Source organism: Cyprinodon tularosa, unplaced genomic scaffold (genome assembly GCF_016077235.1).
Source record: "Cyprinodon tularosa strain WSP-4 unplaced genomic scaffold, ASM1607723v1 ctg115, whole genome shotgun sequence".
In the NCBI taxonomy this organism is placed as follows: domain Eukaryota; kingdom Metazoa; phylum Chordata; class Actinopteri; order Cyprinodontiformes; family Cyprinodontidae; genus Cyprinodon; species Cyprinodon tularosa.
In genome coordinates, this window is record NW_024037948.1 from 212,601 (window position 1) to 234,076 (window position 21,476).

Sequence of the window (21,476 nt, forward strand, 5' to 3'; positions counted from 1 at the left end):
CGACATCAAGAAATTAGTTGTTAAGGTTTTTTTTTTTATTAGTTTAAGGTTAATTTGGCAATGACTTAAATAGTAGTTTGGACCGTTTAAGGTGAGCATAATGTTTCTTTTAGCTCATTTCTTCTCCTTCTCCCCTACTGTCTATTTCTTCCATTTTTTTACTTCAAATATTCCAGAAGGTTTAAACCATACTGTCTTTCGTCAGGCTCTGTCCCAGGCTACATTTTTAATTTCTCCATAACATCCAGCTGCCACTGATCCTTCATGTAGGTCAGTAAGGAGGCCAGCTACGCAAACACACACTCTCTTCTTTAACTAAGATACACACACTCCAACGCATACCCTAATAAAATGAGATAATATAAAATTCAGGATGAAGTCTTCACTGAAAATATATATCAGGATATAGATCTGGAACCATTCAAATTTTAAGAAGCACACTGGATAGAAAGCTACGATCTATCCTTGCTAGTGGGTGTGTACTTTATGGCTGTGTTGTATAAGATTGTATATAAAAAACTATAATAAGGTGTCATGAAAAAACACAGTCACAGGCAGCGACGCAGACTTGGGACTTCACTCTCTGGTGTGACAGCCTAACAAGAAGGCTGTCGCAATCTAAGTATGGTATATATCAGAGGAAAGCTTGCCAAAAGCCCTCTCCGGGTAGATTTATACCCTGCTCACACGCTTACATGTATGCAGGCAGTTCAGCAGCTACCCACACACATGCTCCCTGCAGAGATTAATAAATCTCATTCAGATCACACGGCTCTGATGAACTTGGCTGACAGAGGGGGTCTGCAGCCTGCCGACACAAGTGAGGCACTTTGCCCCTCTCTTATTCAGCTCGCCCCTACCTCACTCGCTTTTCATCTTTGTCTTTTTGCTGTCTTCTTCTAAATTTCACTTTGCCTCTACCCTGCGTTGCTTTGCCCCTCCAATCTCTTTCTTCCTATTTCATCTCTTCATAATACAGCAGGAGCTGATGTGGAAAAAAAGGCTATTAATTGCAATGATAAGGCTAAAATTGTAGGAGACACACAGATCAAAGGAGGGTTCAGTTTCATATTTTTTGATCACAGGCAAACTGCCGTGCTTCTATCTGGGCTCTTTTAGCTAAACAAGCTGGACCAGATTGTTTTAGGCATCTGAGAGCGTGTGATATGTGGCTTGAAAAAATGCAGAACAACTAAACTCCAACCAAAACATTATAGCATGTTGGAATAAAAAGACAACTTCTCCAACCATTTTCTCTACCTAGATGGGACAGAACAGTCCTGCATCGGGTCGGTACTCGACCCGATGCAGGACTGGACCCGATATTCAAGAATATCCAGATACTAATATTTTTTTAAGCAATCAGGCAAACCCTCTAACTTCGGCCAATGTATAGCTGTTAATCTGTGAGCGCAGCGCGCACTAGATGTGAGTGTGAGGCAATGTTCTTTTCTGCCTCTGTTATCGGATGTTAGCAACCACTAAATGCCCGTTATTAGCCGTTATCCGTCCCATAGAATGGCTCCAGGCTGCACCTCCTCTACCTTCCATAGGTTTCTTATGGCTGATAATATGCAGCTCATTGTTGATAGCAGCTGCTTTACGGCAGTTACGCAATCGGCATTCAGCAAAGCAAGTATGACGTGACAAGGCATAAGTCTAGAAAAGCAAAACAAAAAAATAGCGTGCCATCGGGTAAAGCGATCTAAAGTTTGGCTTCATTTTAAGGAAGAGAAAGATGGCAATAAGGCGCTTTGCAATCATTGCAAAGTGGCAGTTACATCCGCGGGAGAAAATACATCCAAAATGCGGAAACACCCGCACACACATACATTTTACAGAATGCCGTGTTTTTGATGCATTCGGACAGAAGCTAAAGTTACGACCAGCATGGAAGGAAACTCTGGTGGTAAGTACTGTAGCTAGTTTTACTGGCTGTGCTTAATGTGGTTCCTAGTCAATCATATGCCATTCTGGAAATAAACCAATTTCCTACCTCTCTTTGGGGTTATTAAGGGAATGTGCCTTTCTCGTTAATCCAGCCCTTCATTGCTAGCATGTTTAATTAGAACTACTGGTGGATGGAATTCTTACATGATTCTAGATATTGCAATGGATGTAACGAAACATGCTACGAAGATGCTCCGCAGTTCAGGGAGCGAGATAAGGGTGACGCTCGTTTATTCAAATCAGGTGGAGATGAGTTTATTTCCCTGAAATTGTACAGTAATGCTTTTTCATTAAACAGAATGGATAAGGAATCAAATCGCTTAACAGAATCGATAAGGGAATTGGAATCGTGAAAATCTTATCAATTCCCAACCCTACTCCTGATGGCCTTTTCAAATATGTCATCTATGACTTCATATATAAATCAAAGAGTTTTCTTAAAACACAATTCAGCCAAGTTCAGCCGAGATAATAATACAGACCCAACAAGAGAAACTCACATCACAATCCTACACATCAGCTCAAAAATATTTAAAAACGTCCAGAATCCATATGAAACATATTTCAAAGAATGCATTTTATAATCTGAAGAACAATGCATGAGTTTAAGCTTTTTTTTCTACCAGTCCAATGCTAAGGTTTTGGTTTAAACAACACTAACTACTGTATTTTGATTATTGTAATTGATGCTTTCTGGTCTTCCTTAAAACATACTAAAGGCTTACTTCAGTTTTTTTCCACAGCTAGAATGGTGAAAAAGACCATAAAAAGGATTCACATCAAACCTATGTAAAATTCTCTGCACTGACTACCTGTGTAATTGATCAAATATGATTAATCGTTATATTTATATTAATATTGTGTTTTATGATTGGTTTTATTTTAGGGTTTCTATTAATTACTTTTTCGTTGCAGCGGATGCAGTCATATTGTATAATGTTATGAATGCCCAGCTTTTAAGCATTCTTATTTTGGTAATGAGCCATCATTTTCATTTAATTGTTATATTTTGTAACAAAGCTAAATATTAAACCACCAAAAACAAGAATCAATCTTTTTTTTCTAAATGGAGCATTTCATATTTATTCAGTTGTCAACATTTTTTGAAAAATAATTGGAAAAAAAATGCTCCAGTAAGTGATAAAAAAAATAAATAAATAAATAAAAAAGCCTTTTCTTTCCAAACACTGCTCAGTTGTTTAGGCCAAAGACTAATAGTCAGTCAGTGTCAGGAGCCAAGAGAGCCAAATGTGGCTCCAGAGCTGCAGATTGCAGACTCATGCTGTGTGTGGACAGCTGTTTTCTCTTCGAGGGGGGGGACCTGCAGCTGAGCACAGACATGCAAAGGGTGCGCCAGCCAATCACCAAAACAGCTATACTTTCACCGATCATAAAATGCTATCTATTATGAAGGATAAAAGTCTGTCTTATTATAAAACAAGGGTTGTTGGATAGTGAAATAACGTACCAGGCCAACTATACATTCTTACAAGTAATGTCATCAAGAGAGGCCATAATTGAAAATAACCAGCCTTTCTGAATGCAGACATGTGACAGGCAGGCCAGAGCTGTGTATTGCAGTAATTGGAGTCAGCCCTAAGTTCGAATTTCATATTTTCAATGCTGCTGCCTATAAATCTATAACTCCATATGGCCTTGAGCCTCACAAACAACTATTGTTATAAAACCTAACTGCCATTTCCATATAACCCTTTCTCTGGCTCATGGTTAGCAGCCAAGTCATTGAGCACTGTAGCTCATAAGGGTCAATTATGTATTTTCAAAGGAGCCCTTGTATACAAAAACAACAGATTAAGTCAATCAATGGAGGTATGAGGCATAGACTTTATGCTTCTCATTGTATTGTAAGTCTGACCAGTGGAGGAGATAGTTTATAAATAAGGCTTCATTAGTCTAAGCTATATGCAGCAACCACTCAATCAGAATCTATGTGTCATCTCCTGTTTGTGTGAAGTGTATTATTAATCACTGCCTCATCTACATAAATGAACGAGCCACTGCCTTTCCGCATAGCATGTTTCAACCAGGATCTATTAATAATGTTCTCATAATGCTTCTGTTTACAATGACAAAATAACTAAATAAAAACATGCGCAGGCATAATGCAGAAACGGGATAAAACGGTCCGCCCGTTTTTACCTTTAATGGAAGCGACTTCTCACTGCAAGGACTGATGGGTAGAGACTGAATGCTGCTGGCTGGACTCGTCTCTGCGCTCTGCAAAACAAAATCCCGAAAAACTTCATGAAGGCATACAACTCAATATGTTAAGAAAATCTTCCTAGAGTAGCTTTCTTTGTGAGGAAAGGGGAGCTCTCTGCATTATTTAGCAGCATCTCTAAACTTTGTTTTGGTTGTTAAACCATATTGGAGAAACACTGCATCTGAGATGTGAATCTCTTCACTATAACTTTTGTTACCCACAAAAACTATCAGACAAACAATTTTACACATGTTCTACTGATCTCAGCTGGAGTCATTTTTGATTCAAGAAGATGTCAAAGTGGGTGACAGGGCTTTTTTCCTCTCTTTTATTTTACCAAGTTTCTTTCATATTATGTGGTTTCTAACATCAAGCGTGATGAGATACGTTTTGGCAACCACAAAAACAACACTAGCAACGACTAGGCAGAAAGCAGAGTCTGAGACACACGAGTCCCAAGCTGACATGCATTCAGATGACAATGAACGCACATGCAGACTCAAACAGACATGACTGCACTGAGTGACATAGGTCTCCAGTTGCTGCACTAACTGTCGCCTGTGAAGGATTAAATGTGGCATATGCAGCACTGGATTTAAAAGAATGTGGATCCTCAGGCTAGAGACTGTTTTGGTGAACAGATCATAGAAGTCTATTTCATGCCTTCAAGGTAAGAGTAGAGTTGATGAGTATTCCTCAGTTTCAAGACTGATTATATGAAAATAGTTATTTTTTTGAGTGGAAAATCATCTAAAGTCTTCCTAAATATTTATTAATAAAGCAAAATGATTCTTAAAAATGTCATCATCCAAACCAAAAAGCTACAGTAAATATATGTGACCTGTGTGAGGTCATTTAAGCAACACTTTTAGTCATTTTGACTTGAAAGGAAAATAAAAACCTTTATAATCTTCGTTTATCCATCATCATATTATTTTTAAATGGTCATAATTAAACCATCTAATTTCATTTGTTTCAATTAATAAATTGAATAAATAAATAAATCAGCCAGGTGTAACTTTTTCTCTGTGGTGAGAAAAAAACTCTGTATGTGGTCCTAGTAACAGCATAAAAGCAGAAATAATTAAATTAAATGATTTGAGTTGAGTTGAGTTGAAAAAAGATTATCTACTGCGGCCTGAATGCACAGTCTCACAGCTTCTTCCTGCTCAGCATGGACCTGAATTTCACAACCGCTTGTGCATAATTAAAAGTCTCAAGTTGGATTCCTGCAGAGGCTATTGCCTCAGACAGACAACTGTGTTTTTATGTTGTTCTGGAAGCTGAATCCGAACTAGAGACTGGAATTACAGGTGCCAATTAAGCCAAAGTTTTAAATTATGGGATCATTTCACCAAATGATGTGATCAGAACTCAGCAAGATGAGAGGTTTCATGATTCAGTGAGGCCTCGTATCAGCAGGAGGAAATCTGGTTGAAACAGCTAAATGATTTATCTGTTAGCATGGTGTGGAGAATAGTACAAAACCTAATATGGATTGAAGTACCTAGGCAAAGAAGAAGAACTGGGCCTAAACAACAAACACAGGTGACAGAAAAGAGAGGTTGATAAAACGATCCACAAAAACACTGTAGAAAGTGTTAGTTAAGTAATGTGTGTAAAACAGAGGTAGGGGATGTGGGGTCAACAAGTCATCGCTAAGTCATGTATTTGTTCTGCCCAGCTACTGAACCAGGTGAGTTCAATCTGCACAGTAAATTAAATTGTGCAGATTTGAATCATCTGGTTCAGTGGCTGGGTAGAATAAATACATAGCATGGAGATGGCTTGGTGACTCCACATCACCAAACTCTGGTGTAGAATTCCCAATTGAAAAGCATCTAAAACTTGACCACCATTGCTGTATGGAATAATGTAGGATTGTTAAGGGAGCAGCTGATCCAGCTTTGGCTCACGTGTGGAAACCGGCATTTAAGCAGTTTGAGTTCTCTTTTTAAAGCCAAAACCGTTTGAGGGAAGCTTCAAACTCTCTCACACTTGAGGCAGGTTTCAAATTGCTGCTACTTTGTCTGGGTCCCTATATCCAAGGAAAAAGTTTGTCAGATACTCAAATCTAGCTTTGAGTGGACAGGGCCAGATAATGTAGTACTTTGACCTACTTGAAATAAGTTGGGGGAAACATTGAAGTCCAAATCTTTGCAGAGTAAAAACTTGATGTTTTATTGGTTTGGCTGACCTTTTAAAGACACACACCTCCCTATCAGAATTATAGGTGTGCTATGGCGCCAAGCCATCAATGTGTCATTTGTGATCAATGCGTTTCCCTACATAGAGAGACAGCCGTGCACTCACTGACACCCACACCCACTGCACACCTCCTTCCTTCTCCAACACAAACACATCCTCTTTAAGGTCACCTCTATCCCATAGCCCTTAACACACAACTGTCCCTGCAATTAGATGTGGCTCAGTAAAAAGCCTCTCAGATTTAAGAATTGGCTGCTTGGGAGCCATGAATATAACAACTTGCACTGCACTGAAATGTAATGTCTAAAGATGATGAATGGCTTCAGAAACAAAAGCAATTTTTGCAGTTTGACGCACAACCTTAATGTCATAGGTCTCTTAAATATGGAAGGTAAAGCCTTTAAATAAGAGAACAAAGAATCATTTTCACTCCTCCTAATCGACTTATGAGTTTTATTAAGACAACAGACCCTTTTTTTATATATCACAGAGAACATAGTTCTTGGGTTAACTTGGTGGAAAGCTTTAGCAGGGGTTAGAGTCAAACAACAGAAAGAGGATGTCTAGATCCAGAACAATGTCAACAAGAGTTGTGAGTATGTACTGTAACGAATGGGACATCACACTTTAGTTAGAGACCAAGGCTGAAGTTGACAAATGGGGATCATTGTTTGAGGCTGCTTTTACACACACGTGAGACAGTGGCAGCTTAGAAATGTTCTCTCCGTGCAGCCAAGGGGATAAACTGCTGAAAGAGAAATAATATAGAGCAAACAGAGCATAGTAGGCCAAAGGTAAACACTGGAGCTACTAAGAGGTGCTGTGATATCAGGCTTGCGTCCATCTACCTTTAGACATAATAAATATTTTTTCTGTACTTTATGTATTCTAATACATGGGCAGCGCTTGGCAAGAACTTGATGGTTCTGTACTATCAATAAAAGTGATTGATTCTTGTTGCATAACTTATTTCTTTGGAGATTTTTCATGTCACAGTGCTAGCTCTAAAACCTCTCATTTGGACCCTTTAGTTTGGAAACATCGGATGGAGCAGGGGAAGAATGTAACCAGATGTCCGTTCACTCTGCACACTGCTTTGAGTGCACCGTTACTTTATAAATATACACAGAGTATTTGCAGTTATGAATGCCAGACTGATACACTCCAAAACATGCCTTACTAAACTTGGCAGAATGCATAATTTTCTTTTCAGCTTAAATAATACTGCAGTTAACATCTGTTTTCTTAACATGGTCTTACCTTCTGTGCCATAAATCTGTGCTACGTGATTACTCTTTTATATTCTACCATAGCTCCTTATATATGCATAGGGTACACCTCCTTATAAATCCAAACCTTTAATTTTTTTTAAAAAAGGGTCATACATAACATATTAATAACATTCTGTAAATTATTCTTAAGGTTTAGTATTATTAAAGTTTACCATTTATTTTTTTTACATGTTTTTAGATCAGTGCACAGTAGAGAATTTATTAGCAATGCACCGATCCGATGGAACGATATCTGTGATTTTATCGGATATCTGTGATTAGATCAGATCTCATTGATTTTATCGGATACCTGTGATCTTATCGGATATCTGTAATTTCATTGGATATCTGTGATTTTTATCGGATAGCTGTGATTTCATCAGATAGCTGTGATTTCATCGGATATCTATAATTTTATTGGACATTTATGATTTTATTGGACAGCTGTGATTTATATCGGATAGCTGTGATTTTATGGGATATGTGTGATTTTCTGGGACATCTGTGATTTAATCAGATATCTGTGATTTTATCTGATATCGGTGATTTTATTGGATATTGGTGATCCAATCCAGGGCACTTTACATGGAACTTATTTATTTATTTTTTGTTGCTTATTTGTTAATTAATAATATAAACTACATGTATATTTGTTTAATTTGTTACCCTTGTTTAAGAATGTTTACGTCAAGGATAAAGCCTTCACTCACATTGCAAGATATACAGTTCATCCATTTAACAGTTGAAACAAATCGGTATCAGATTTCGGGCCAACACGTTCAGCCCGTTTCTCAGATTGGATTGAAAAAACAACTTTATTGGTGCATTTCTAGAAATTATTGCACTAAGACCTCTTTAAACAGAACTGAAAAGGCTCAGTCATTAGCCTCAAATGTTAGCATGTTAGACTTAACATTAAAAAACTGTGTCAGCTTCAACTGCAAAGCATAACTGTCTCTTTCACCTAATGCAGAAAGCACCATAGGGCTAGATAGCAGAGCCTGCTCTAAATATGCTGTAGTTTGAGTTTACTGTGATACTAAACGCATATTAGAGTATTTTACAGCTTTTATTATATTAGAATACTAACACTCTATTATATAATGTAGCTGTGAACATTGGACTCCTTCCAAAGCAAAACAAAAGCAACAAACTTTGCCCTTTGTCTGCAAAATTCAACATTATAAGCCATTTGTAACCAGTTCAGTTCCAAAGCCTTTTGGCAGAAAGTCTAAAGGATGTATAACCAGCCAACCTGACTATAAAACGCACCCTAACTCATTATCTAAAAGATATATAAATTCATCTGACCAAACCTGCATTGACTAAACAAAAAGTTGGCCATACCTTAGTTTCCAAAGCCAAGCCCTGAAACACATCATTGGTCCAATGCTCAGTGATCAGTGAATTGAAGAGCAACCTTTTGGACGGGACATGTCTGCAATCTATTGTTTAGGTTTTGGAAATAATCTAGATAAATATGAGCAGAAATGATGTTAAATTATAGCATTTATAGCATCATGAGTCATGATGGTTCCAAATCAAACCTGACAGCCGAGACCAAAGCAACACAACACGATAGCTCAGATGCTAGGCGAGCAGCAACATATCCTGAGTGCGCAAGGGAGAAACAATTTGAACAGTAGTGTATTAACACATGCCATGTTGTTAGATAAAGCAGTAAATATTTTAGCATTTGATCTTGAACTTCGTTTAAATAATCTGCTAGAATGACAGCAGCGCAGAAATGAGAAGAAAAGTCCTTTTACACAGTTGAGCTGAATACTCATGAGAAAATTACTGACCCTTTATAGACAGCAATTATATAATTCATCCTCCTTTTGTCAGATTAACTCTTTTAAAAGCTGAGCAGTTTAATAGAGGCCACCTGAAATCTGTGATCCAGAGGAACTTTGTGCTGCATCACCTGTTGTTTAAAAACGTCTCCTTTTCAACAGTCCTTGATCATGTTAAGTTTTCTTTAAAATCCGGGACATTTAAGTTGGACTATTACTCGTTTTTAAGGGTGTATTTAGGCTCCCTTAGCTCACCTCACCTGATAAGCAATCTTCAAGTGAAAGTGAGTTAGATGCAGACAAGTAAGGACTGTTATAGAGCTTTGATTTTAAACTCCAGAGTCACAGTATTATCATTTCAGACATTGTACATGGAATAAAGCACCAAACATCAGATAGGTTTGATGCTCACCTCGGTGCTCTGGAGGGGCGCGTCTTAGGCTCTGCACAACTACTATTGAGCATTTTTCATTTGGATTAACTTAACATGCACAAGTGTACTCTCATAAACAATTACAGGTGCTTGGCTCCAGGTACTTAGAGATTCACTTCCATACAGAAAGCCCATATTCTTATCTTCAGCTACCACAGTATACATGTCAAATTAAATAATACCACTTATACTTCAGCGATATTATCAAGGTGTTACTTTATTGTATCTCTTATACTTTATCCGTTGGTTGCGCTGTTCTTTTTATATCTCTTTGCAGGTGATTTAGCAGACTGAAGATGTTTTATCGTTATCTCCCTTTTATCTCCTCTTTCTTTCATCTTTTCTCCTTTTTTTCTGTTTTTTCTTTCCTGTTCTACTTACATTGCAGTGTCCATATAATCTGTAATACTCCCTGCATGAATTATAGTAAAGCTATTTATATGCATCAATCAAGCGGAACACTATGGCCATGGCCCTACTGCTCCACTTGTGAAAGCAAAATCTGTTGGGCTCACTGTAAAAAAAAAAAAAAGATAGGTTTGATGTATTGACAATTCCTAGTACAGATTCGATTACTAATTTTCCTGAAGATGACAAATTTCCATTGGATTAAACATAACACAAAATACACCAGCACAATTAAATTATAACAAAGAATAACCCGTGTTGAAAACCCCGAAATTTCAAACACAGCTTATTTATATTGAAGGACGCAGTGACTGTGGTGATTAGAAAACTAACGCTTTGTTTGCAGGGAAAGAAGAAAGCAGCAACAACCAAAATAAACCACTCAATAGACTAAAGAAATACATTAAGAATACCAAACCAAAACACACAGGCATTAAAACTCAAAGAGAGTGATGGTAACATAATTTGCAAGTTAATAATGCAACAAAATACCAAAGAGGGCAAAGTGTCTCTTTTATATTCATGTTCTGTTGCCATGCAGCCCTTCTCTCTCCTGCAACTTCACCATTCCTTTAGTTTATGTCACCATATAAATTAATTCATTTTTTTCCTCTTGCTTCTATCTTAGTGGCCCTTTGAGGAAAAAAAAGAAAATGAAAAAACATAAAAAATATGAACAGCAAACAGATCAGGAAAAAGCTGTACATAGGCCTCAGTGGGCTAAAGTTAGCTACTCGCTTTGATCTGTTGAAGATTATATAGGTATTGAAGTTTGTTTTTCTATTCTTCTAAAGGATCTCACTTTGGATTAAGTTGCTCCTTGATTACATGGAACCCTGTTGCACCAAGGTGTCACCTTTTTGCTATAGCTCACCTGCCCCATTTACAAACGGATTCATCAAGACTTACTTACGATACCATGCTCACTTATTATAGCATGCTTTTTGGGAAAGATGCACCATTTCTCTTTATAACCAAGTATTTGATGACTTTATCATGATAAATATGTAGAAAAAAAGACTTTATTAAGTCTACCTTTAAATTTTATTTTATTTATTTTTCAGAAAGTCAAAATTACCCCCACATTTTATTCCAGGTACGATCTCCATTTGGGTCAGTAGAGTCCGATGAAATACAACAGAGTGTGATCAGAACAGAATACTTAAAAGCAAGCTAGCATTATTTATGGGAGTCACATAATTACATCTTCATTCAGGAGACTATGAGGAGATCATAGCTTATTACTTTAAATCATGGGCTGTCAGAGCAGGTATGGAGAAGTGTGTGTGACACACTACGTGTGCTGTACAAACGGCTTGTTTTATTCTCCAAAATAGCCAGGATAAAAGACATGCATGTATGTTCTCTACATACATACACTGTTCAAAAATATGAAAGGGAAACTTTATAAGGGGAGTAAAACGTCAGGTAACTTAAACTTCCGGTTTATTGATTTGGCTGTAGAGATAGGTCGACCCCCTTCTACGTGCAAACGTTAAGGGGTTGTCAATCGACATCAGCTTTTTTGGTATTCATGAATGGTATAAAGGGGCAAAAATTAGACAAACCTAAAAAACAAATGGTTTTAAAGGTGGAGGCCAGAGACTATTTTTCCCCCACCACATTTTGTTTTGACTACTTTTTTTTGTAGTTTTAGATTGACCAGGGTCAGTGTCGCTTGTAGAAACATGAGGCCTGAACCCTACAGAGGCTACACAATCAGTCCACCTCTGCCAGGATGGCACATCAATCATGCCATACACCAGAGATGGCAAAAGTACTCACTTTCCGTACTTGAGTAAAAGTACAGGTACTTGTGTTAAAAAATACTCTGGTAAAAGTGGAAGTACTGATTAAACTTCTTTACTCAAGTAAAAGTAACAAAGTACAGGCTTGTAAATTTACTTAAAGTATAAAAGTAAAAGTAGAAACCACTTTTTTTAAGCCGTTGCCTACATTTTAAATGGATGTCTGCCAATAGGACTAGATCTCCGTTGTGTTCATTTTCAATCATCTCGTCGTCCATGCTACTATGCTAACGCCACCGCCACCAAGCTGCAATGATTTGCCGCCAATGAATACCGCCGAATCTGTCGATTCATCTTGTAGTGGTGCGTCAAATGCAACGTAGATTCCCATCCAATTAGATTGAATTTGGTATTGATGACGTGAAAAATAATAACGGTAACTCCATTGAAATTATTCAAAACTAAAGTAACGAGCCAATTTTTTAAAATGTAAGGAGTAGAAAGTACAGATATTTGTGTAAAAATGTAAGGAGTAGAAGTAAAAAGTCGTCATAAAAATAAGTAGTAAAGTAAAGTAAAAATATCAGGAAAATCTACTTGAGTACAGTAACGAAGTATTTGTACTTCTTTACTTCCCATCTCTGCCATACACCATCAAGGTTAGAAAAGCGTGGAGGAGATTCCAGTAGACAGGCAGTTACTCTAGTAGAACTGGACAGGGCTGTCAGAGGTCCTTAACCTATCTGCAGGGCCACTAGCGTAAATGTCTGTGACCAAACCATTAGAAAAAGACTACATGATAGTGGCCTGGAGGCCAGTAAGCGATGTATTCACCATGAAGCTTGCATGGGATTTGTAAGAGAACCCATGAGTAAGCAGGGAGGGTTCTGAAGCCTTATTCTTTGCACAGGTGAGAGCTGTTTAGTGTGAGCTTCTGTGACAGTAATGAAAGGGTCTGACGAAGCTCTGGTGAAGGTTATGCAAACTGCAACATCATTGAGCTTGGATGGTTTGGTTGTGGAAGCACATACCTGTAGAGTATAAACAATAGGACCCTGACTCCTATTAGAACGCTCCCATCCATTTTTTTAATACTTACTGAGAATCATCCATTGCCATGTATAAAATGACAACCAGTCCTCACATCCCTAATAAAATATGAATAAATAAGTTATCATTAAGCTGCAAATACACATACACAAACACAGCACCTACTACATTTATTTAAAACACTAGAGTTGAACAAATGACAAACTAAAGAGACTGCATTAATGGACAGTTAATACGACCCTATGGTCTGCATAGTTATACCTCGTTAAGCTACACTACTCCTGCTTGCCAATGCTTTAAGTGACCATTTACACTAATCAAATCTATAAAAATGTGAAGGTACTTCTACAGAATTTCATACATTCATGGTCTCATAGCCTAAGGTTATGCCAGAGCTTTGCATAGACTAAGACCTTAAAAAAAGCTGAGTTATACTCTGCGAAAGAAGGATTTGTGCATGACATACCATGAAAGAGACTTAAACAGATCCACGGTTCCTGCTTAAAACGTATAATCTCAGGGGATCAAAAAGAGAACAAGACAAGAGAGATCATTTAAAGGAGAAAGGGAAACCAATTTTACAAGATTTAATAAAGCTGATCTAACAAAGAATAAGAAATTATGAAGGGAGCACCATTATTTCCCAGATGAAACAGCTTATCATTACTTGGAAAAGCTTCCAACAGTAAAAAAAAAAACGACGCAAAGCTTTTAGAACTATTTCTACAGATTTTGAATTTTATTTGACACTCTTAATCTTTCAAATTATCAAACTTCTTTTGCCAAAAGACAATAAGAAAACAAAGTTTTTTGTTTTAGTTTAATATCTTAAAAGAAACATGCTATTCAAAGCAACCTTCCCCAAAAGGTAAATTCTCCTCATCATGAATAACTAATTTACCAGAATCAATCAAATTTTTAGGGGGTTTAAAATTTCATCAGCTACACGGAGGTCCGATTACTGCCTAACATGAAGAATCAAGCAATCACTTTACAATATCCTGTCATTTGTGACATGGGTCAAGCAGACAAACCTAACAAAGCATCAGAAGAGGCTTTGATCTTAAACAAAAACAAACATGTATCAGTCTATATGGGGTAAATATGGTCTAAGGAACACATCTGAATGACTCAGACAAAGTTAATTAGTGTCTTATCTAAATTCTCGACTTTACTCATATTGAGATAGATTGGTATGCCCATAAACATACTCTCCATTCTTAACAAACACTTGCTGAAATTAAAGTAAAATCCCTCCACCCCAGTGTCTCACTGTCAGCTATCAGTTAAATTGTTTAGCAGTTTTTACTCTGATATTAAAGGTTCTGCACATAAATGCATATCAATAGGTGGCCACGTGCTTGTTACTGTTCAAGATTTTATCACCCACCTCCTGCAATGTCCGTCTCAGTCTTAAAAGCAGGGTTTTGACTGCTGTGCATTCCTGCTGCATCAGTCGGAGCGGAAGGCTCTCTGGCCCGGGAGGTAGAGGTTCTTCTTCCCTCCCTAAACCGGACCCAACGCTGCATTCAGCGGGCAGCAGGCTGGTTGGTCGGCTGAGTTCCCTAGAGAAGAGGGAAGGAGAAATAAAAATAAAAGAAGTAACAGCACGAACCAGCATGAAAACAGGATCATGGACCAAGCCTCAGCTCTCCCTGCTGCTGTCCTAGTTGCCATTTGGTCTGCACCGATAGTGGCGGCGATACATTCTACAATAATGTGGCTAAACCAGCTGTTTTGTGGGGTTCAAGTAATCCCACAAACCCCTTATTGTGCGTCACCAGCAAAAAAAAAAGACACTGTCCGGCTTTGTGACAAGTGTGAGTGTTTTAGGAGCTGTCCTTTTCGTTGCATGTTGTGTCCGTGAAAATGTGGTTTCTTACCAAGTATTCTGGCTTTCACTCGTAGTCCAAAAACATGACTGTTGCGTTAATTCATCACTTTAAAAGCTATCTAATAGTGTGTGTGGGGTTGCTTGTTCACACTGTGTCTGTATTGCCCTATGAGGGGCCGGCAACCTTTGAGGTGATAATCCCACCTCTCTCACAGAGACATCAGCTTGCCGACATTTCTAACAAATCAGCGGATACAAAAAGGATGGACATAAGGACGGTAAAATCTTATAACCATAAAACCCCAGAATCATTACAACACATTTATAGACGCATTTCTTGGTTTATGTTGTACTAAAACATATGTATACTGCAGCATACATTGTTTGTTTTATTACTTCTATGGAAACATTTACCCGGCAATCTATGTATAAAACTTTTAAAATATGTTTAAAGAAGATCAGGATCAGGATGATTCTACTGTTTATTTAACATATAAATGTTGTATTTGTATCTGCACATGATTGGTTCAGGGGTTTAGAGATAAAAGCCTGAAAAGACTGGTAAGAGAAAATCTAAGTAAAGTTTTTTCATACTTATTTTTGCTAATCCTACTGAAGTTTGTTGTGTAGTTTTGGCTCATTTATCTCTATTCCATGGCTCTTTATTGTCTGCACAAACTTGTTAAAAAGCAATTTATGTGATTTGCAAAAAGACCATAACAAATCATTAGAAACTTTTCTACATTTAATGTGGCATACTGGCTAAATATGTGCTTGGGGGAAAATGTAAAAAGAAAATCAAGTTGATACTCTGTGTAACATCTTTTGATTCAAACTTAAGAATCAGTCCTAATTTGTTCAAACTAGCTGATTATTATACTCCATATGCTTAACTTCAAATACAGATTCACTGTGCTGAAAATATTTATCTCAGACTTTAATCATCCTTTTAGAGCCATAGTTTCTAGATATGTTTAAAAGGGTCTGACGAGAGAAGCCGACACATTGCATATAATACAGGGCAGATTGATAGCGATTGATCTTTGGACAAAAAGTTTCAAGAAAATAACCTATGCTAAATGTAAATCTCCATCCCGCTTTTAATTCAGAGGAAATCACCAGCTGCTGCATCTACCTTTACTGCTTTGGGGGAGGGAGGGGCTTGCTAACTCTCTGCTGGCTGAAAATCGTAAACTCAGATCTGTGCCACCATGTGTTGTCCCCAAAGTCTCCAACAACAGTAATAGAAAAAATAATTAAAAATCCCAAGATTCGTCGCTAGTTGCTACTTAGAAAAAAAGCAGTCTCTACTTCCTGGTTCACCTAGTCTGTTTGTTCATCTGTTTGAGGATGGAAACCACACAACAGGCTGACTGAGCAGAGACAAAACTCCTTCCAGAACTGGGAGATGAACTGATGCTCTGTTACTCAGGGTTTTCTCAAACCAGTTGTATTAGATGTAGGCATTAGTTATGTAGGCAGGAAAGTTCTACTGTGGCAGTCTGTTACAATGGATCTGGAGAAGTCCTTGAATGACGACACCATGTAGTTGTTCATCAGTCTTATGTAGAGGATGCTCAAGATTGTACATCATGTTCTTCATTTTATGAAAAAATCCTCTTTGTGAATTCATCTCTAGAGGCTCCAAATGAGTTCCCAGCACAGAGCCTGCTTTCTTTATTAGGTCGTCAGACTTCTTTTAGCCATCTAATCATGAATAACATCTACTTTTAAAATGTCTGCCGTCAGACTATTTCCTATTTTGAAATACAAGTTACATTTTGCAAAAACCTGTGTGGGTCTAAAAATCTGAAATTAGGATTTAGTAGAATATGAAGTCCTGTCACATCTTTGAAATAGCTTTGAAAGTGTGTTTGGTGTAAAAGGCATGTGATTCACTAGGTCAGTTTTATTAAAAGCAGGGAACATTGCTTCTCTTAGGACATCTTGTGTTGCTTTTTCACTTATCTGGAATTCAAATTTTAATGGTTGATTGGTGCCCAGTTGATGTCAGATAAACAGTAGGTTTCAAATATCTATCATTTTGATATGATGGAAGCAAGAGGAGAGCATTTCATGAAATTTGTTTACCGTATTAACTAGGGTATAAGAGTAGCAAATGTGTCGATGTTGTGGCCCCTGGAAACCTTTGACTTACGCATGGCATCGGAAAGCTGCAGCACTAATGAGGTGGAACTTTTCAACGGGTCAAAAAAAAATAAACAACAGGCAGTTTGGTTTATATGGAGAAAAGATTGAATATCTTGCATTAGCAAATACGCAGTAAGTCGATGTGAGAGTCATTCCCCTACAGAATCTTCTTTTTATGCCATTTAAACAAAAGGCAGATACTATCGAGTGTGGTAGAGACAACTACAGCATTAATAAGAATAAACAATTCTTTCTATTTTCTAAACATTAAATTAAAGATACAGCAAAAGAATTCTGCCTCTGAATTTCTGTGCTCCAAAAAATAGTTTTCCAAAACAAAAGCACTAATTTCACAACATGTGATTCATGATATAAAGAACCTAGAAAATAATTTTATTTTTATGCAACCTTAATGCATGCATGAAAAACTCCCTACTAAATTGAGACTTTGACATCAGCATATAAACCTCCACTTTTTTATGACATTTTGAAAAGGTGAGCTGTGAAATACCACCCTCCTGTCTAAAAAAGCACACAGACACCCTCTGAGTTCATATTCTGCATAACAAGAGAGGGTGGAGAGGGAGTGATTGCAGTAAAGAGAGGCAGTCGTAGTAGCACGTGGAGCTCTTTATCATCAGGCGAGCATGTTCGCTTTGACTGATGGCCATTTAGAGGAGGGTGAGAGGAGATGAGAGGCCTTCTGTCTCATTCTCCCAAGAAATGACCAAGCAAACAGCAGCAGGGGGTGTTAAGTCAGACAATAAATTCCATTGAAAAGCCATTTTTTGGGACCAAAATAAGACAATAAAACAAAAAAGAAACATAAATCACCTGGAGAGATGCAAAAGTGTACATCCTGCAAAGGTCTAACTGAATTGGTTCTTTTTATTTTGGTCTTTACCAGTTCAGCGAGTTACCACATCTTTTTCTTCCCGCTACCCAAGCTCGCCCCTCCTCCACTTCTCCTCAGGCCTTGTCTTCCTACTCTTTAGTTTTCCCTCAGCCCATCTGCCACCCATTTTAGTTGTGACAACCACTGCACAGAGCTGATGCAGTATCAAAGCCTGAGGTAGCCCTCTGGGGATTCTGCTGAGCTTCTCAGACAAATGTCGAGGAAACAGACATCCTTTTGAGGACAGGTGAACAGTGTCTGTCAAGAGGCTGTGGGTGTTTATGTCCCCACTCTAAAACAGTAATGTTTGTAGTGTTTTGATTCAGTTTGACATCCCTGGATAAGGTGAAATATCGGAGTGTTTTCTCTTTTGCCCCACATGCTATTCAAGAGGGATGAGTTGAGGGAGAATAAATGACAAAAGATCAGTCATTTTTTTCTTCTTTCTGAGCACTGTGTCAAATAGCTCTGCAGCACAAAAATAAAGTTTCTCTGCCCCTTCTGTGAAAAGGTTTTGTATTTTGTTTTAAAGTGTCTGAAAGGGTGACAAATTTACCCTTTGTCTGATTTGTACAAAGGTGGAAGTTGAAGTTATTTTTCTGTGTATAGCACTCTAAATTTTCCATAATAAATGACTTAGCTGTTTCACGGCACTTTACCTGTGACATTTCTGACAATCAAGCCATGTTGCTGATGGTTGAAATTAGTTAAACTGCAATAGGAAAGACTGAAAAAAAAAACCCACTAATGAAAGGATGTTTTGTCACGCAGCCTATGACCAAATTAATCTAATTCTGTTTTATTTTCATTTTGTTTTTATTACTATAAAGAACCACAAAGAAAAGTATATTTCATAGCAGCACAATATAAAGCTTAAATCAGACCGCAGCACCAAAATATCCCCTTTGTTTAATTATGCCCCAAAAATCGGTCCATTTTAAAACACTATTTTAGGACATTCACAAGCATGTTTACTGCTGTTCCAAGATTAAATTGCTTATCTAAATCTCCTTTATTTCAAGACTCTAGTAGCTTTGCAATGAGCAAAGCTAAAATGGTTTAAATGTCAGTGAATTTAACTCTAGAACAGTTCTCTTCTCTGGCTGAAAGATATATTTAAGACTCATGAGCTGCCTGACTAAAATTGCACAGAGCAAACTAGTATATAAAAAAGATATTGTATTTTGGAGCTTACATAAGAGTTATATATGTTGCATAATATTATTTGCATGTAAAGCATATTGCACTATTTTAGAGTTCATTAAAAACGGTTTCAGCACAGTCTGTTTAGACATTAATAATGCGTTGCAAAGGACTTGTGCTGAGAATTGGTTTATGTTGGTTTTTCTTTAGCGTGTAAAGTTAAAGGAGACATGAGTACACAACGGGCCAGGATTGGGGTATGTGGTTATAACATTAAAATATGTCAAATAGTCAAGCATTGTGCTGACTTGTGAAAAACACTGTACATAGTTACAAACACTATGTACATGACCGGCTACCTTCGCATTCATTTTTCAAAGCCTCTTCCTGTCGATCAAGGGCGACAGTTTTTCCACAATCTGATGATAGCTGAGCTAAATTCTAACATGTGTCTAGATGCATGCATTTGAGAACCCTGATGCACGCTCACTCACCCACAATGCTTTTCTGCACAGACCTGTCCGCGTAGATAAAAGTTTTCCTTTGTGCACGGTGCGGACAGAATGTCCACACTCTATACAGAGGAGCATGTACACAAAAAATGACACTGAATGCCACGCCGACCTTATGGATCTGTCATGCATAATCAACCTTCTATGAAGAATGATGTCTTATGGCATATGAATGTTTTGATGGTTCCTAGAAACATCTTAATGCCAAAACTGCATACCTTTACAGATATATATAATTTTTTGAGTTCTTGGTTATTTTTACCCTCATCTCGTGAATTCATTATAATATATTGTCAGGCTTTACATGGTCTAAAAACCAAAAACTGTAAGAAAAAAGAGAATAGCAAGAGGAGAGAATGGATGAAGAGACTGATTGATGGACATACCTTGATCTCTGCACTGGTTTTATTTAAAAGCAGTAAAACCTTCAAACCAATAGTTAATCCGTATGCAGTAACTTTGGTAATGACACCCATGCTGCTTGAGCATTAAAGGAGTTCTTTAAATAATTGCTGCTGTGTTTGGGAAAAAAGCAAACTTTTACTATAAGGACACATCTTCTTTTTGGGGAGAAAAATTGCACATCACGGGAATCTCAAAGACTCAGTTCTAGGTACAATTTCCTCCAGAAGATTTAAGTGAATAAATGTTAGTTTCTGAGAAAAAAGAGAACACTGTCTATCTGTGGATGCATGTGCATCCTTGCATGAATATTTTTTTTTGTCTACAGTTACAGGGCAGACACGTTATTTTCCAGCTAAGCATGAGTTTCATCAGCAGGTAATTACCCCACACATACAGCCACGCACACACTCACACAAAGGGGAGTGCAGCAAACAGTGGAAGACAAGTCTGTTCTGTGATGATAGATGCTATACAGGCAGGGAGGCCGTTCCTCCACTCAGGGTCATCTGTCTTTTCACTGTCATGAGCTGGTAGCCAGACACTTTCACTCTGTTTCACTTTTTCTATGACTCTCTCTCCATTACGAACACACACCCACACACACACGAATATCTGCAAGGCATGTGATTGCCAGGAATAGGACACAGTGAGGGTAGGCAATTAAGAGATTATACAAGTAGACAAAGTCCTAATTTGAATTGATAGATATGTTCTATTACACCAGCTAGTGGTAGAACCTGGTACTACCTGTGCACGTCCTATTGCAGATGAAGATTTTTTTCCCAAATTGTAATATTAAAAATAGAAAATAACCTTAAATAAAACTGTTTGAGTTCCTTTTTTACAGTTAACCACTCCCTTCAATCATTTATCCGTTTTGAGCACATGTATTTTCCGCAGTCTTCCCTTCATATTATCTTTTTTTGTACTCTTAAATACATATATAAGCTTTTTCTACCCGTTCTCTACTTTCCACTTTGCTCTCCATCTGTCTGACTCCTCTCAGCAGCCATTTCTCAACTGCTGTGTTAGAAGTGATCCATTTCACCAAACTGAAAAAGCCAATTATCCTCCTTTTTATGACTTTCAATATTTTACCAGTGTTTTATTACTAGGTAGTTGGCTCCCGGTGCTGACACCTACACACACATACGCACAGGCAATAAACTATATATGCACAGTTAGAAACACAGGACATTCCTACATGCATATTCCCAGGTAGGTTTACACAATGCTCTGCTGATGAATAATGACTGCATGTCAAATAACCATGTGGGATTCAAGTGCATTATCTTTAGCAGCAGTGAGAAGCACTGGGCTGCAACTTCCTCAGTCATCAATAAAAAAAGGACACTGTCTCACGGATGATAATTGTAAGGGACACTTAAACACTGAGGCACATTTAGAAAAGCACTCGGTTTTTCATCATTAAACATTTTACCGACAAC

At 37.7% G+C, this 21,476-nt stretch overlaps 1 protein-coding gene across 5 annotated transcripts in view; it reads right to left on the bottom strand.

Annotated features, from left to right (window-relative positions):
- ccser1 (coiled-coil serine-rich protein 1) overlaps positions 1 to 21,476 on the bottom strand; it is a 204,336-nt gene that overhangs the window by 127,347 nt on the left and 55,513 nt on the right. For all 5 annotated transcript variants that reach the window (XM_038305276.1, XM_038305285.1, XM_038305293.1 and 2 more), the window contains exons 7-8: positions 14,479 to 14,653; positions 4,111 to 4,188 (exon numbers count right to left, since the gene is read on the bottom strand). In XM_038305276.1, the coding sequence (XP_038161204.1) occupies positions 4,111 to 4,188; positions 14,479 to 14,653 (253 nt within the window). The remainder of the gene's footprint in view (positions 1 to 4,110; positions 4,189 to 14,478; positions 14,654 to 21,476) is intronic.